Source organism: Podarcis melisellensis (genome assembly GCF_964234715.1).
Source record: "Podarcis melisellensis genome assembly, chromosome: 8".
NCBI classification, from domain to species: domain Eukaryota; kingdom Metazoa; phylum Chordata; class Lepidosauria; order Squamata; family Lacertidae; genus Podarcis; species Podarcis melisellensis.
In genome coordinates, this window is record NC_138540.1 from 88455380 (window position 1) to 88473273 (window position 17894).

Consider the following 17894-nt stretch of genomic DNA (forward strand, 5'->3'; position numbering starts at 1 on the left):
AGGGTTCGAAGGGGCACCCCAAAGGTCATCTATTCCAGCCCCGAGGAATCAAGAGGCGAAGAGTCCCTCACAGGTGGCCAGCTGCCCTCTGTTGATGGTGGAGAGTCCAAGGTCATTCATCCCACTGTTGAACAACTCTTACCATCATAAAGTCCTTTCTTTTTGCCATCTCCTTTTGTGTTTCTAGAATCCCACTGGTTTCAAGTATTGCCCTCAGGAGCAGCAGAAAAACAAGCTCCTTCCTTCTTCCTCTTGACAGTCCGTTAGATATTCGAAGATGGCTATCGAATCGCCTCTCGGTCTCCTCTTCTCTGGGTTATGCATTTAAAACGCACAGCTTCTCCTAAAGAATCATAGGAATTGTAGTTTGGGAATTGTAGTTTGTTAAGGGTGCCGGGCAAAGGACAGGTCCAAGGCTCCTTTGCAGGATGCCAGGTACTTTACATGCACGCAGCCTGTTTTATTTATTTTTTAAATTACATTTATCTCCCTCTTCTGACCCTTAGGCAACACTTCCCCCCGTCCCTGTGCCTCTGACACCCTTCCCTCCTGACATTTACGGTATATCCCACCTTTTCCTGGTGTGATGTACATGATCTCTTCCTCCCCATTTCATCCTCTGAGAGAGGCCCTGAGAGAGGGTGACTGGCCCCCAAGCGAGCTTCATGGCAGAGCACGGATTCGAACCCGTCACCCAGATCTTAGCCCGACACTCTGAACCAGGGGTCAGCAAACTTTTTCAGCAGGGGGCCGGTCCACTGTCCCTCAGGCCTTGCGGGGGCCGGACTATATTTTGGAAAAAATAGTGAATGAATTCCTATGCCCCACAAATAACCCAGAGATGCATTTTAAATAAAAGGACACATTCTACTCATGCAAAAACATGCTGATTCTTGGGCTGTCTGAAAAAATGCTTGAACAGAATAATAGGTAAGGATCAAAATAGCTTCTTACCAGGGAGACAGATAAAAAATAATACAAGAGTAGTGATTGATCTCCTAGAATATATTGATATGAAACCTAGTAAGAAGGTGGCAATGTTACTGGTAGACGCGAAGAAAGCCTTCGACAGTGTGGCCTGGAATATTCTGGTCCACACCATGGAAAGTTTGAAACTTGGGAATAAAATTTTGAATGGTATTAAAGCGATTTATGAAGGCCCCTGGCCTTAGTTTGCCTATCCATGCTCTGAACCACTACTACACCCCACAGACTTTAAGGACCCCATAGCCAAGTCATTTCATTGCTTCCAGTACACCGATTCCTGCATTGCAGCGGGTTGGACTTGATGACCTCTGGGTTCCCTTCCAACTCTCCAATTCTATGATTCTGTAAGACTGTGGAGCCTGTGACCCTCTGGATGTGCTGCCGTCATATGCACATCCTCCAGCGTTGCCCATTAATCCAGATTTTCCGGACTGCCACCTGTAATTTTATCAATTAAATGACAGGGATACTCACGACCGCAGAACCCCCAGATACTATTATTAAGGTATTTGAAAAAATAATCACACAGTATTGGAGGTGGATTGTGTGTTAAATTTACTATCTGTGGCAAAAAAGAAGTGAGGATTGCTAAAGCTTGGAAGAAAAGCACAACTTCCTCAGTTTGTAAAATTATTTTTTTACTGAGACCTGAAACGGACGTCTTATGGACTTGTTACAGAAGTGCACTGTAAATATGCGGCTTGCTGTAACGGGACACTGTTACAGGAGCTGCATAATACCTGGTTTGTACAAAACTGATTGTTTAGTTTAGCCGCATCTGCACTGTGGAACTCCCTGCCTATTGACATTGGGCAGGTGCCTTCACTGTAAGGGACGCGGGTGGAGCTGTGGGTTAAACCACAGAGCCTAGGACTTGCCGATCAGAAGGTTGGCGGTTCGAATCCCCGCGACGGGGTGAGCTCCCGTTGCTCGGTCCCTGCTTCTGTCAACCTAGCAGTTCGGAAGCACGTCAAAGTGCAGGTAGATAAATAGGTACTGCTCCAGAGGGAAGGTAAACGGTGTTTCCGTGCGCTGCTCTGGTTTGCCAGAGGCAGCTTAGTCATGCTGGCCACATGACCCGGAAGCTGTACGTCGGCTCCCTCGGCCAGTAAAGCGAGATGAGCGCCGCAACCCCAGAGTCGGTCATGACTGGCCCTAATGGTCAGGGGTCCCTTTACCTTTACCTTCACTATATTCTTTTTGGTGCCGGCTAAAAACATTTTTGTTTAGACGAGCGCATAAAGGCAATGCATATTATTGATGTGTGTTGTAATCTGGTCTCTGGTTTCTTGCCGATTTTATTTCTCGAATGTTTCAGAGGGTTGCTTTTGCTGATAATTTCATTGTTGCTTTCCTGTTTATAAACCGCTTTGAGGTGTGTTTTTTTTAAATAGTAAAAAAACCAAGTGGTGCATAGGTTTTAGGAAATGAGTAGGTAAATAAACAAAGCCCCTGCAAACCAATCGAGACCGCAAGAGATACTGTTGTGTTGCTGTGTTTGTGCAGCCGTCCTAAACCAGCAGAAAGTTCTGCGCCCGAGAGACTTGTGTTGAGTGGCAACCCCCTGTATGCACACCTGCGCCACTGTGTTGCACGCACACAGGCGCACACAGCCTTTGATTTTATGCCTGAAACGCGCAGCAGGAAGCTGAGCTTGGCGGCATCTGTTGATGGTTTCAGCAGGCGACACAGTTTGGCTCCTCTCTCTGCGCCACGACTTGGGTTTCCAGCTGTTGGCCCTGCCTGAGGCTGCAAATACACCATGCATTTAAAGCACACTGAAAGCGCATCTCCTCCCTGCAGGGGACACGGGAACCACAGTTTACCCCTCGCAGATAATGGGCTTTAAATGTATGTTGTGGACGCAGCCCAGGTCTCTTTGCAATAGGAGCTCAAGGATTGCAAGGCTGCACAAACACCATTCGTTTAAAGCCTGTTTAAAGTCCTTTGCATAAAGTCCGTTTAAAGCAGAGACATCACCTTGCCGACAAAGGTCCATGTAGTTAAAGCCATGGTTTTCCCAGTAGTGATGTATGGAAGTGAGAGCTGGACCATAAAGAAGGCTGATCGCCGAAGAATGGATGCTTTTGAATTCTGGTGCTGGAGGAGACTCTTGAGAGTCCCATGGACTGCAAGAAGATCAAACCTCTCCATTCTGAAGGAAATCAGCCCTGAGCGCTCACTGGAAGGACAGATCATGAAGCTGAGGCTCCAAGACTTTGGCCACCTCATGAGAAGAGAAAACTCCCTGGAAAAGACCCTGATGTTGGGAAAGATGGAGGGCCCAAGGAGAAGGGGAAAGCAGAGGACGAGATGGTGGGACAGTGTTCTCGAAGCTACCAGCATGAGTTTGACCCAACTGCGGGAGGCAGTGGAAGACAGGAGGGCCTGGCGTGCTCTGGTCCAGGGGGTCATGAAGAGGCGGACATGACTAAACGACTAAACAACAAACAAAAGTCCATTTCAAGGACAGTTTCCAGGATTCGGGGCTTGTGTGTGTGTGTGTGTGTGTGTGTGTGTGTGTTTGTGTTTATATGCACCATGTACAACGCAGCCCAGCCTGTAATGGAAGGTCAAGAAATCTCATTCTTTCTTTGATAGACTCCTTAGCACAGTGGATCAGGGAATGCGGCCGTAATGTATCTTGATTTCAGTAAGGCTTTTGACAAAGTTAGAAATGTTAGAAGGAGTGTTTCTGGGCATGTGCAGAGAGACTCTACTACACATATATACACCCTGAGCTTAGTTTCCCCTCGGTTTTCTTCTGCAACGCTTTATCTCAAATATCCTCTGAACGCTCTTACTCCTGGTACTTGATATCTGGGTTTGACCTTGGTTGCTCGATTTCTGCATTTGATATCCACAATGTGATAAGTAACGTTCAAAGGTATCTCATCTTTGGCAGCCGGTAGCTTAGGAGATTTTTATTCCTGATGCACGACAGAAGCAATCAGGAGATAGCCAGTGAGATTAAAAGTACAATTCCAGGTTAAAAAGCACGCGCTCGCGTGGATTTGAAGTTCAAACCCCACATTGTGCATTCGAAATTGGAATGGAGAAGTAAATATTTCAGAATATAAGATAAGAACATAAGAAGAAACTGCTGGATCAGGCCAGGAATGCAGCTAGTCCACCATTTAGGGTTGCCATATTTGAAAAAGTACCCCCAAAGTCCTGAGCTGTTTTATTTTACAAAGTCAACCCCCAAAACACAATGACTTTTGACTTGCCTAAGATCCACCTCTCGGGGGAAAACCCCAATTTCACCTTGGAAAGCCCATTGATGTCCGGGAAAATGTAGGGCAGCTCTAAGCATGCTCTTCTCTCAGTTGCCAACCAGATGTCCATTATGGGGAACCTGCAACCAGGATTCGAACACAAGAGCCCTCTCCCCTCCTGCATTTCCAGGAACTTGTATTCAGATCATAGCCATTGTGCTGGTCCGGGGGGGACGGGACCGTGCGGTGTGGTTTGAGTCTGGTCCTGGGTCAAGGGTCTGGAGGCTGTCCGTCAAGCGCAAGGCGGGGTCCAAGGCAATGTGCCGGGCGTGGTCAGGAACTCCAGAAGAGCAGGTCAGGGTGCCGGCAGGGACAGGTTTCCAGCAATGTTGCTTCGTCAACCTGGGACTGGGCTGACTGGCCTTTATCTCCTCTGGGGCCTAGGGCGGTCCTGGCCCACAGGTGACTCGCCTCTCCTGACCTGGAGACGAGCCCTCCTCCTGCGAGAACTTCGTTCCCTCCACCTCTCTGCCCTGAGCCTCTGCAGCTCAGGAGAGGCTGGAGGGTTACCGGACCCAGAGGCAACCTCAGCTTCCTCTTACAGGGCTGAGAGTGGAGGACCTGCAGGAAATGGGTCCTCAATCACCCCCCCCCCCCAGAGCCAGAGTGGAATCACCTGGTGTCTGCTCCTGAGGATCCGGCACAGGTGCAGGCCTTTCAGATCCAAGGCCCTGCCCCGGCTCAACCGGCCCTGGAGGCGGGGACTCCTGTGCAGGCTGGGATTCCTCCGGTTCAGCCTCTGAATCAGATTCCCAGGCCGTCACAGCCATCCTGGCTGGTAGCCATCAATAGCCCTCTCCTCCTCTATTAATTTGTGTAATCCTCTTGTAAAGCCATCCAGGTTGCTGGTCCTCACTGTTTCCTGTGGCAGGGAGTTCCATAGTCTAACTGGGTGCTGGCTGAAGTAGGACTTTCTTTTCTTCGTCCCCAGTCTTCCAACATTCACCTTCACGGGATGACCACTGATTTGTAGTGCTCCTATGGCAACCACAAGAGGGGGGGGGTCTTAGGTTCAAATCCTGCTTCACTTTGGGGCCACCGTGAGAACAGCATGCTGGACTAGATAGGCAAATGACTTGATCCAGCAGGCTTTCCTTACGTTCTTTTGAAGTTCAAACCCAGCATGTTGCATTTGAAATTTGGAGAATTTGAGCGCTTATGAATATTTTGGGCTATTTATCTCAATCTTCACATGCGCGTGTTGCAGATGCAAAACACGACATGCCTAATTGGCTGACACACTCCCCATTCATTCATTCATTTCTCTCTCTCTCTCTCTCTCTCTCTCTCTCTCTCTCTCTCTCTCTCTCACACACACACACACACACACACACACACACACTGCTGAAACCTCATTGCAATGCTTGAGATTGCGCTCTCTCTCTCTCTCTCTCTCTCTCTCTCTCTCTCTCCAAATACCGTATTTTCCGCTCTATAAGACGCACCAGACGCACCTAGTTTTTGGAGGAGGAAAACAAGGAAAAAAATATTCTGAATCTCAGAAGCCAGAACAGCAAGAGGGATCACTGCGCAGTGAAAGCAGCAATCCCTCTTGCTGTTCTGGCTTCTGGGATAGCTGTGCAGCCTGCATTCGCTCCATAAGACGCACACACATTTCCCCTTACTTTTTAGGAGGGAAAAAGTGAGTCTTATAGAGCAAAAAATACGGTATCTATTGCATGCACAGCCCGTTCCATTGCAGGCACTGTTTGGAATGTCACACGCTCCTCTCAAGCCCAGACCCACTTTTGCCAACAGATCTTGAGGCTGCTTTTCCATCTGTTGCTGCCCAGCCTGAGCGAGACCCTCGGACCCCTTCCTTAACGACGGAGTTTTTATTCTGCTCGTGGAAAATCCACCTGCCGGCCTTTGGCCCGCTGTTGAGAGCACGGCGTCAGAACCACAGGGCTTCCCCGGAGCACGCTCAGAGTGCCTTTCACTTTGCGCTGAGTAATTTCAGTCCCCTCCGTAGGTCTAGCACTGCTAGGCACTCAGAGGCCAATCTGTCGCGGGTGTCGGGGTGACCTGCCTCCATTCCTGTTAAGCAGCAGCAGCAGCGGTGGTTGGTGCCCACTGAAACTGGTAGGGCAGAATGCGGGGAGCCCACCAGCAGGTGGCGCCAGAGCCAATGACGGGCAGAGCCAGCTCATTCTCGCTCCATCCCCATCCCCTTGAACACTGAGACTAAGGGGTGGGGAGCTGACGGTCAGCTGGACCAGATGAAAGTAAGGTGGGGGGGAGCTTGGAGGAATCGAGGTTGCTGGGGGAGCCCCCCCCGTTTCCCCTAATGGACCGACCTGAAACAATATTGGAAGCCTCCATGGTGTTGGCTCCCATTAACCGATATATCCTGATATATCTTGGACATCACTTTCCACCTTTGTCTCTCCAGCTCCACCACTGGTCACCTGAAGGTCTCCTGCAGTCTCAAATGACTTTGTCGTTTTTTCTCTTCTTGCCTTGAACGGCCTCCCAGGAAATCTTCATGATCCCCTTGGTCTGAATGAGTGGAGTGGTTTCTAAAGGTCTTCTCCTTGCCCGTGCTCTGAATGGGCTGAACGATTTCCAAAGATCTTCTCTTTGCCCTTGCTCTGAATGGGCTGAACGTTTTCCAAAGGTCTTCTTCTTGCCCTTGCTCCGAATGGGCTGAACATTTTCCAAATGTCTTCTCCTTGCCCTGGCTCTGAATGGGCTGAACGGTTTCCAAATGTCTTCTCCTTGCCCTTGCTCTGAATGGGCTGAACGTTTTCCAAAGGTCTTCTTCTTGCCCTTGCTCTGAATGGGCTGAACGGTTTCCAAAGGTCTTCCCCTTGCCCTTGCTATGAACGTTTTCCAAAGGTCTTCTCCTTGCCCTTGCTATGAACGTTTTCCAAAGGTCTTCTCCTTGCCCTTGCCCTGAATGGGCTGAACATTTTTCAAAGGTGGTCTCCTTGCCCTTGCTATGAACGTTTTCCAAAGGTCTTCTCCTTGCCCTTGCTCTGAATGGGCTGAACGGTTTCCAAAGGTCTTCTCCTTGCCCTTGCTATGAACGTTTTCCAAAGGTCTTGCTCTGAATGGGCTGAACCATTTCTGTCAGGGAACTGACATTGGAGCCAGAGGTGGAGGCAAGGCTCCCGAGCGATGCCGGAGAAGGGCCCAGCAGGGAGAGAGGGAGCTCATCGGCTGGGGAAGGAAATCAGCGTAACACCAGGGATAAAGGGGGGCAGATGGGGGAATCGGCGAGGGGGCTCCAGGACTCCTTGCCAGAGAGCAGCGGGGAGAGCACGGGTCCTCCGCTACCCACACCCACCCTGCGCAGAAGACTTCCGCGCAGGGAAAGTAGGCGTAGACTTGGCGTCAAAGAACTTCTTTGCTGGAAGAAGTTCAAGAAACGCCCACTGACGGATTCTGCTAGCGACTGAAACAGCCACGAAGTGAAGGGCTGTCCAGCCAGGAAAAGGTTTAACCAGGCAACCTAGCCAAGAGTGGCGGCAACTTACGCACGAGCAACCCCATATAACCATTACACATTTCCAAAGGTCTTCTCCTGCCCTTGCTCTGAACGGTTTCCAAAGGTCTTCTCCTTGCCCTTGCTCTGAATGGGTTGGATGGTTTCCTGAGTACTCCACCGGTCTTTCTTCTCCTTGCCCTTGCTCTGAACTGGCTTACAGAGTGCTGCCACCTCCTCCTTCCTTCAGATCCCTCCTCAAAACCTATTCCTTCGTTGATGCCTTTGGACTACTGCAGCCCCGTCTTCACCCCCCTCTCCTGCCTCCTGCACCTCAGGCAGACCACATCGGTGATATTGAGCTTGCAAAAATCTCTCTCACTGTCCAGCACGCAAAGGCGCAAGAGGAAACTCGTTTGTGCAGCTCACCATCTGTGATTGATGGAGCAAAGACGGTCTGGCGACCAGTTCAAGGCTGTTCCTTCACCAGGGAGGAAAAAAATGAATCCCTGGAACAGAAAACAAAACAAAAAAGCACTTCTCTTCCCACTCGGCTGCCCGCCCTTGTTCATCAGCTCCAAAGCAAGCAGGCAGCCATCCTCATTTCAAAGAATGGATGAGCTCTGCAGGGCTATCGCACCTGGTCCCTCTGATAATGGAAAAGCATATTTGGATGAAGCTTCAGAGGTCAACACATGGAAATGGCATTTGCAAGCAAGTAATTAGCAGCTAACAGCTACATGCCAGCAATGCAGGGAGACCAGAAGCTACTGGGTGGGAGGCAAGGGGGCTCTGTATGAAGGAGTCAAGAAAAGGTTTCTTGAATCAGTCTATGTTCAGGGGAAGTGGGGAATCCAGCCGCCTTGGGAGGTAAAGGTAAAGGAACCCCGGTCCATTAGGTCCAGTTGTGACCAACTCTGGGGTTGCGGTGCTCATCTCGCTTTATTGGCCGAGGGAGCTGGCGTACAGCTTCCGGGTCATGTGGCCAGCATGACTAAGCCGCTTCTGGTGAACCAGAGCAGCGCACGGAAATGCCGTTTACCTTCCCGCTGGAATGGTACCTATTTATCTACTTGCACTTTGACGTGCTTTCAAACTGCCAGCTTGGTAGGAGCAGGGACTGAGCAACAGGAGCTCACCCCATCGCAGGGATTCGAACCGCCAACCTTCTGATCGGCAAAGTCCTAGGTTCTGTAGTTTAACCCACAGTGCCACCCGCGTCCCGCCTTGGGAGAGGTGCCTTCAATTCATCGTGCTGGGTTTTCAAAGAACTTTACAGGTCTTGCCCTTGTTGGCTCCCATGATCCCTTATATCCTGATACATAAGCCATCACTTTCCACCTTCATCCACCCAGCTCCACCACCGGCAAGCTCTCCTGCACTCTCAAGAACACCTCCCAGGAGATCTTCATGTTGCCCTTGCTCTGAATGGGCTTAATGGTTCCCGGAGATCTTGCCCTTGCTCAGAATGGGCTTAATGGGTTTCAAAGCACTTCCAAGGTCTTCTCCTTGCACTTGCTCAGAATGGGCCTAGGGGGCAGGGCCCACACTCACCCTGAACAGCTAAAAGAGGCTCCTGGGAGATTGCTGGAACAACTCTTGGGTTGGGGCAACTGGCTAAAATGTTTTACAATGTTTTAAACGGTTCGAATGGTTCCTCTGTTTTGGTTGAACTGGTGTTGGTTAAATGTTTAGTTGGGGTTGGCAGTTATTTTAATTTGGGTATAACTGTAAACTTTTTATTATTGTTGCTATTATTATTATTATTATTATTAGGAGGAAAGGGCTATGGACGGCTCCGCCTCTACAGTTGGAGGCAGCAAAACTTCTGAATACTAGTTGCTGGAGGAGAGAAGGCTCTTGTGTTCAAATCCTGATTGCAGGTTTCCCATTGGAGTATCTGTTTGGCCATTGTGAGAACAGGGTGTTGGACTAGGTGGTACCCTAGCCCTTCTTCCTATATACTGTTGCAGGAATTTATGTCTAGGTTGGGGGGTGAGGTGGCCCCTCCAGCAGATATCATGCACATGCAGCCCACTACCAAAACCAGGCCATCGCTTTTGTGACTTTTGTGATTTGTCCCCACAAAACACTTCTTCATCAGTTTCCTCCTATCTATTCAAAAGGCTGCACAATACCAAATGTAAGAATTCACTGATAAATGCATCTATGTACTGGCTCACTGGGAAAACTTCAGAAATTCATATAGACATGTGGGCTCAGCTCCTCAGCAGCCCCTCTGCCTGAGGGATAATCCCTGGCCTCCTGATACCTGAGTGCCAGACAGGTAGCCATTCCAGAAAGAACAAACCCAGATGAAGACAAAAGGGTGGGATGAACTTGGCTGGGAAACAGGGAAATGTAAATATCTTTTTTGTTACACTTGATGGGTGTTTGGTGGAGAGCAAGGGGAACCATGGGGCAGGGTCCAGGATGCTCAGATTACTGCCACCAGACTTCCCCTTTCATGATGTATGAGTGATGTAGTTTGGGGGGTGTAACATGGGGATTAGCAGCTAATAAAAGTTTGGGTTTTCTTTTGTTCGGGGCCTCCATCTTGTTCCACCTGGTGGCAGGTGTGAGTCCTGTTGCAACGGTCCTCAATCAAGACCAAGCCTACTGGCTGCTGTTTTGCTCTGGTATTCCTGGCTGGTGTCCTTGTTTTTTGTCCAAGGGAGCCCTCAGATTTCTCCGTTAACAATACTGTGTACAGCAGCTTTCTCCAACCTCCAGATATTTTGCACTACAACTCCTATATCAGCCCCGCAGCTAAGTCACAGCAAAAATGCCACGCGACTGATTACGACATTTTGCAAACGATTCACGCGCAGCACTTGCGGCCGCCTTCTTGCAATGAATTAAAATACCGGTTTGCTTTAATAATGGGTTAGGCTTCGATTTTCATTAGCTGGGCTGGAACGTGAAAGGGATCTTTGGCTCTGGTGCACTATTCCTAAGAGGGAATGAAATATATATATACCCCTGGTTGGCCTAAGAATGATGGGAGCTTCTTTCAGACAAAATTACATGTAGCTTCCTTTAGAAAGCTTGCTCTATTGAGGGCTGGCAATGTGCAGATTGATTTCAGCCAACGAATCAGTTAAAAGGAAGGTGATTAATCTTCTGGCATCACATAACATAAGACTGTATTTGCCAATAATAGGCGAATTTGTGGCATTTAAATTTCCGGGTGTATGTGTGGTAGGTTTCCTCTACACATCCAACAGTACAGGTTGAATCCTGACAAGACAGAAGTACTGTTTGTGGGGTACAGGGGGCGAGCGCATGTGGAGAACTCCCTGGTCCTGAATGGGGTAACTGTGCCCCTGAAGGACCAGGTGCGCAGCCTGGGAGTCATTTTGGACTCACAGCTGTCCATGGAGGTGCAGGTCCATTCTGGGTCCAGGGCAGCTCCATCTGGTATGCAGGCTAAGACCCTTCCTGCCCGCAGACTGTCTCGCCAGAGTGGTGCATGCTCTAGTTATCTCCTGCTTGGACTACTGCAATGCGCTCTACGTGGGGCTACCTTTGAAGCTGACTCGGAAACTGCAATTAATCCAGAATGCGGCAGCTAGACTGGTGACTGGGAGCGACCGCTGAGACCATATAACACCTGTCTTGAAAGACCTACATTGGCTCCCAGTACGTTTCCGAGCACAATTCAAAGTGTTGGTGCTGACCTTTAAAGCCCTAAATGGCCTCGGTCCAGTATACCTGAAGGAGCGTCTCCACCCCCATCGTTCAGCCTGGACACTGAGGTCCAGCTCCGAGGGCCTTCTGGCGGTTTCCTCACTGCGAGAAGTGAGGTTACAGGGAACCAGGCAGAGGGCCTTCATGGTAGGGGCACCCACCCTGTGGAACACCCTCCCTTCAGATGTGAAGGAAATAAGCAGCTATCCTATCTTTAAAAGACATCTGAAGGCAGCCCTGTTCAGGGACGTTTTTAATATTTAACGGTGTACTGTTTTTAACACTTGATCGGGAGCTGCCCAGAGTGGCTGTGGAAACTCAGCCAGATGGGCGGGGTATAAATAATAAATTATTATTATTATTATTACATTGCATGCCACTCTAAAAGCCCAGAAAATGTACACTGTGAACTGGGCACATCATCTGGGCACTGCAGTCAAAGAAGGATATTGCCAGGCTGGAAGGTGTGCAGAGGAGAGTCTGGAAGCCAAGCCTTGTTAGGAATGGTTGAGGGAGCTGGGTCTGTTTAGCCTGGAGAAGAGGAGACCAACAGGAGATATGAGAGCCGTCTTTAAATGGCTCTGGAGGGGAGGACCTGAACCAGTGTATTCAATCTGCAAGAACAGAGATGACAACTGATACAGTGGTACCTTGGTTGTCAAACAGCTTGGCTCCCGAACAAACAGGCTCCCGAACACCGCAGGCGTTCTGGTTTGTGAACTGTTTTTGGAAGCCAAACGTCCGATGTGGCTTCCAATTGGCTGCACTCAATCGGAAGCCGCGTCGGACATTCGGCTTCCAAAAACAGCTTTGTTGTCGTTTAGTCATGTCCAACTCTTCGTGACCCCCTGGACCAGAGCACGCCAGGCACTCCTGTCTTCCACTGCCTCCCGCAGTTTGATCAAACTCATGCTGGTAGCTTCAAGAACACTGTCCAACTATCTCATCCTCTGTCGTCCCCTTCTCCTTGTGCCCTCCATCTTTCCCAACACGAGGGTCTTTTCCAGGGAGTCTTCTCTTCTCATGAGGTGGCCAAAGTCTTGGAGCCTCAGCTTCAGGATCTGTCCTTCCAGTGAGCACTCAGGGCTGATTTCCTTAAGAATGGATCGGTTGGATCTATCCCCTTCATGGATCACCTGCCTTGCCGTGGTGAAGGGGCTTGAATAACTCAGAGAAGCTATGAGCTATGCCATGCAGGGCCACCCAAGATGGACAGGTCATAGTGGAGAGTTTTGACCAAATGTGGTCCACCTGGAGGAGGAACTGGCAAGCCACTCCAGTATCCCTGCCAAGAAAACTCCATGGACAAAGACAACAGGAAGCCACGCTATGATAGGAATTTTGAGGTCTTAGATATATGGTAATGTTCTCAAGTGTACCAACCAAGCACGTACATGGATCAGCCCAGGAAGACGGACCTGAAACCTTTTTGATTCCCAAACTGACCAAATGTTTTCCCTGCCAGGAGGGAGGGGGTCAGGGAGCCTTCCCAGGAATTGAATAATCAGCATTTTAATGGGTGACACACTATCAGGAAAGGCAATCGGATAACCTGGCAAACAGGAAAGACAACATTCAAATTTCTGTTGTAGACCACCTTTTCTGCGATGTAAGTATGATGTATCTGAGTGATGGTCTTAGGTTACACCCCTTCTGTGATGTATGTATGATGTTTCGGGGGGTGGTCTTGATCTACAGGGTGGCAATTTCAGAAGTCTTTATAAGGCCTTGCGCGCCATTGTTCTGGGTTCCTCCTTTCCTGCGTGTGAGGGGAGCACCCTGTTGCAACAGATCAATAAAGATCAGGCTTACCAGCTGCTTTGCTTCTCAATATTCTCTGGTTGGCCTCTGTTATTTTCTTCTTCTACCAATAGGGAACCTATGTAAGGACTCTATATGGGCTCTTGGATACCCCACAAGGGAAAAGGGGCAGATTTTGGTTACAACAATGCCTTGGTTTTTGAACGGCTCTGGGAGTCGAACGGACTCCTGGAACGGATTAAGTTCGACAACCAAGGTACCACCGTATCACGAAAAAGTTTCCAACAATGAGAGCTATTTGACAGTGGAACAGAAGACCTGGGGAGGTGATGGACTTTGCTTCGTTGGAGGCTATGAAACAAGAGGTTGTGTGGCAGGGATTCTTGGGCCGAGATTCCCGCATTGCAGGGGGCTGGACTAGATGAACCCCTGGGGTCTCGTTCATCTCTACAGTTCTCCGATTCTGGCAAAATGCATTAGATTGAAATTGAACGCAGCTTTCCCTGGGCTTCCTTGGACCTGTTTGCCACCACTTCCAACCCCCCCCCCCCCAGTACATATCCTGTCCCCACCCCACCCCAGGAATAACATAAACCAGACTGGGCTGCAGTTCACACACAAAAGATTTAATCACCTCCGAAAAAGCAGCCACACCCTGTGATGGAGGAAGAGGAGCTGGATGGCACTGGGAGAACTGGGAGGGCGGGGAATGGATGATGGCGGGGGGGGGGGGGACAAAGAGGTCAGGGCGATGGCCGGGTGTGGCAGGCACAGGTTTTTAATGTAAAAACTTGTGTTCATCAACACTCAAACGTTTTTTGGGGGGTTTGACCTTGAAAAGAAATAAGAGAGTCATGGTTTGGGTAGGAGTTAGAAGAAGGCATTTTGGGGGGGGGAGGTGCAGGGGAGAAGGGAGGGAGGGGTCTTGCATGACTTTAAATGGGGGGTGGGAACAGGGTCGATTTCAATGGTGTTAAGGAAAAAGGAAAGGGGGGTCTGGATGTCATCAATGTTGGAAGTGGGGCAGCTGAGATGGAGGACCATAGATTTTGGGCGAGGGGGGAGAGAGGCGTGGGCTGGCAGAAATGGGGTCGAAGGCAGGGAAATCGGGGGTGGGGGTGGGTTTGTCGGTCGACGAGTTCAAATGACTTTTCCGATGAATGAACACACCAAACACAGAATTTCTTTTTATCTAGACCAGCCAGATACAATAAATATAGTAACCGAATATTGTCTCCGTGGGTCCTGGGGGTGGGGTGTGCTGCAAATGGGAAGGGGGACCCCCCACCCCTCCCTTCCCTTAAGTCGGACCACCACCCCGGTAGTAGTTTTTCTGTGGTCTTATGCTCAGTTCTCTCCTGAAATAATTCCCCCCCCCCCAATTCTCTCCTTTTTTTTTATTGGAACAGTTATTAATGCATAAAGAGGAGGAAAGGGGGAAAAAAGAAAGAAAAGGATCTTTGTTTAGTTTTTCGTGTCATCTGTGCATATGTGTCTTTCCTTGGCCTCCCGCCCCCCCAACCCCCCTCCCCCTTTCCCAATGCTCTTGAGCACTGGCACCCCTAAAACCATCCACAGCCCCCCTATCTCTCTCTCTCTCTCTCCCAACACCCTCTTTCCGGGAAACCGAACTTTCTCCCAATTTCAGTGAAAAAATCATGGTTCAGTTCCCCTTCTCAATCTCTCTCTCTCTCTCTCTTTGTGGCTCGGTTAAGGCACCGCCGCAGAAGATTGGGGGGCAAAGGGGGGGCGGGCCGGATCCGCCCCTTGCCCCCCGTGAATATTTCGACCTGCTTCTCTCTCTCCCCCCGGTCACCTTCCCTGCCTCCCTTCCTTGGTTGTTCTGCCCCCAACGAGTTGTGCGTCCGGCAAGTCTGTCCGTCCGTCTGTCCGCCCGCCCCCCCTCCCCGCCCCCGCCCCCCCGCTTTTCAGACTGTGCTTTCGAGCATCCATTCTGTGCTGCTAAAAGTGACCCTCCTGTGGCTCAGGGGGTCCTCGTCCGAGTTCAATTGGGAAGTGGACATGTGTCGCTTTGTCCGTGCCCGACGCGGGTAGCTGTGGCTCTGGAACAGCGAGTAGTCCCCGTCGAAGGAGTGCCGGTGATGGTGAGTCCTGGACAACTCGCGCGTGGGGAATCCCACCAAGCCGCCACCAACGCCCATCTTGGCCCGCAACGGCGGCCCCGACCCAGCGTCCTTGACCAAGCACAAGGAAACCGTCGAGCCCCTCAGGGCACCTTCTACCTGCCCTTCGTCAGAAGACAAAATGGCCACCGTCTGGAGACTGGTGGCCATCTTGGAGCCTCCTCGGCTGTCCAGCTCCGTCAAGGCAACGTCTTGGCGGCTGGGCGCCTCTCCTGCAGCGTCCCCCCTCGGAGGAGGTTCCTTGGAAGCCACTTCTTGGAGAGTCTCGTATTTGTCCTTGGAGGCCGAGCGGGGAAGGGCGTGGGCGTGAGGCTGGTTCCCGTTGGTCTGCGAGTAGACGTTGCTGACTTTGGCTTTCTTGTGCTCCTCCTGCCCGCTGTAGACTTTGTACCGGATCATGAGTATGATGATGAAGACCAGGACGGAGGCCACGATGATGCCCCCGATGATGATGATCATGGTGCCCCCCAGGAACTGGGTGTGAAGCGAGTGGCACTGGGTGGCCTCGCCCTCCGTGGTGAACTGGACGCAGCCGACCACACGGGTGGCCGTCAGGGACGTCACCCCGTCGTCGTAGACGGCCAGGACGCACAGGTCGTAGTCCCGGCCAGCCGCCAAGTCATTCACCAGGAAGGTCTTGCTGGACGAGGGGATCATCCTGGGGGGGGGCGAGGAGAGAAGGAGACATTGGGATCAAACAAGTTGAGGGTTAGAAACAGCACCCAGCCACCCCTTCCTCTCTCATGGGCCTCATTCTTGCATGGCTTAGGGCCCTCGTATCTACGGGACCGCCTCTCCTGGTCTGCCCCGCAGAGGACCTTAAGGTCCATGAATAACCACAGTTTAGAGGTCCCGGGCCCTAAGGAAATCAGACTATCCTCCACCGGGGCCAGGGCCTTCTCAGTGATGGCTCCCACCTGGTGGAATGCTCTGTCCCAGGAGACCAGGGCCCTGCAGGATTTAACCTCCTTCCGCTTGGCCTGTAAGACGGAGCTATTCCACCTGGCCTTTAATTTGAATTCAGCCTGATCTTTTATTTCCCTTCCCTTCTCTTCCCTCCCCCTCCCCTTTTATGAAGATCACCCGCTCTGAGACCCCACAGCTAATTCTCCCCTGGCCTCCTCGCTGGCCCAAGTAGGACCAATTCAGCCAGCTAGCCCTGGGGATTATCAAATTGATTTTTGAATTTTATTGTCATTCATGTTTTCACATTGTATTATATGATGTCTTTATAATTAAGTGTTTTAAAGTGTTTAAAATTTGTTGTTATCCGCCCTGAGCCCGGTTTTTGAACCAGAAAGGGTGGGGTGTAAATAAAAATTTATTATTATTATTATTATGTAACTTTCACAAAATCATAGAATTGTAAAGTTGGAAGGGACCCAGGGGTCATCTAGTCCAACCCGCTGCAATGCAGAAATCTCAACTCAAGCATCCATGGTAGATGGCCATCCAACCACTGCTTAAAAATCTGCAAGGAAGGAGAGTCCAGCACATCCCAAGGGAGGCCGTTCCGCTGTCGAACAGCTCTTACTGTCAGAAAGTAATATTTAGTCGGAATCTCCTTTCTTGTAACTTGATGCCGTGGGTTCGAGTCCTACCCTCCAGAGGAGGAGAAAACCAGCTTGTTCCATCTTTCACGTGACAGCCCTTTTTATACTGGAAGGTGGCAGAAGAGGGTGAGCAAGATGATTGAGGGTCTGGAAACCAAGCCATATGAGGAACGGTTGAGGGAGTTGGGCATGTTTAGCCTGGAAAAGAGACTGAGAGGAGATAGGATAGCCATCCTCGAATATCTAAAGTCACATGAAAGATGGAACAGGTTTGTTTCTGCTTCTCTTGATGATAATAATAATAATATATCCTTTTTCTTTGGCGATCACTCATGTTTGAGTAAGATTGTCTTCCATAAACACAGTCTTAACAGTGAGTCCGTAAGTGACTGTGGAGGCCAATTCTGGACCCACACATCCTTCCACAGTGGGGACATAGGTTTCCAGGCAGGCGTTGATCCCGGTGAGGGTTTGCCAAGCATGCCTTCCTCTTAGCACGTTTCTCCCTTGCGTCCTGAGTTCGAGTAACTTCAAAGCCCAGGACACCTTTGGTCAAGGCTGTTCTCCAACTGGAGCGCTCGCAAGCCAATGTTTCCCAATTGCTGGTGTTTATACGACATTTTTAAAGATTTGCATTGAGACGGTCTTTAAACCTCTTTTGTTGACCACCAGTATTACGCTTTCACCAGTATTATAGACTCTTGAGAGTCCCATGGACTGCAAGAAGATCAAACCTCTCCATACTGAAGGAAATCAACCCTGAGTGCTCACTGGAAGGACAGATTGTGAAGCTGAGGCTCCAGTACTTTGGCCACCTCATGAGAAGAGAAGACTCCCTGGAGAAGACTCTGATGTTGGGAAAGATGGAGGGCACAAGGAGAAGGGGACGACAGAGGACGAGATGGTTGGATAGTGTCTTCGAGGTTACCAGCCTGAGTTTGACCAAACTGAGGGAGGCAGTGGAGGACAGAGGTGCCTGGCGTTCTCTGGTCCATGGGGTCACGAAGAGTCGGACACGACTAAATGACTAAACAACAACAACAACAATTACGCT

General features: G+C 50.2%; 1 protein-coding gene across 2 annotated transcripts in view; it reads right to left on the reverse strand.

The window, feature by feature from the left end:
- Positions 1 to 14877: 14877 nt before the first annotated feature.
- LRFN1 (leucine rich repeat and fibronectin type III domain containing 1) overlaps positions 14878 to 17894 on the reverse strand; it is a 137586-nt gene continuing 134569 nt past the window's right edge. For both annotated transcript variants that reach the window (XM_081922027.1, XM_081922028.1), the window contains exon 3: positions 14878 to 15945. In XM_081922027.1, the coding sequence (XP_081778153.1) occupies positions 15072 to 15945 (874 nt within the window). In that variant the 3' untranslated portion in view covers positions 14878 to 15071. The remainder of the gene's footprint in view (positions 15946 to 17894) is intronic.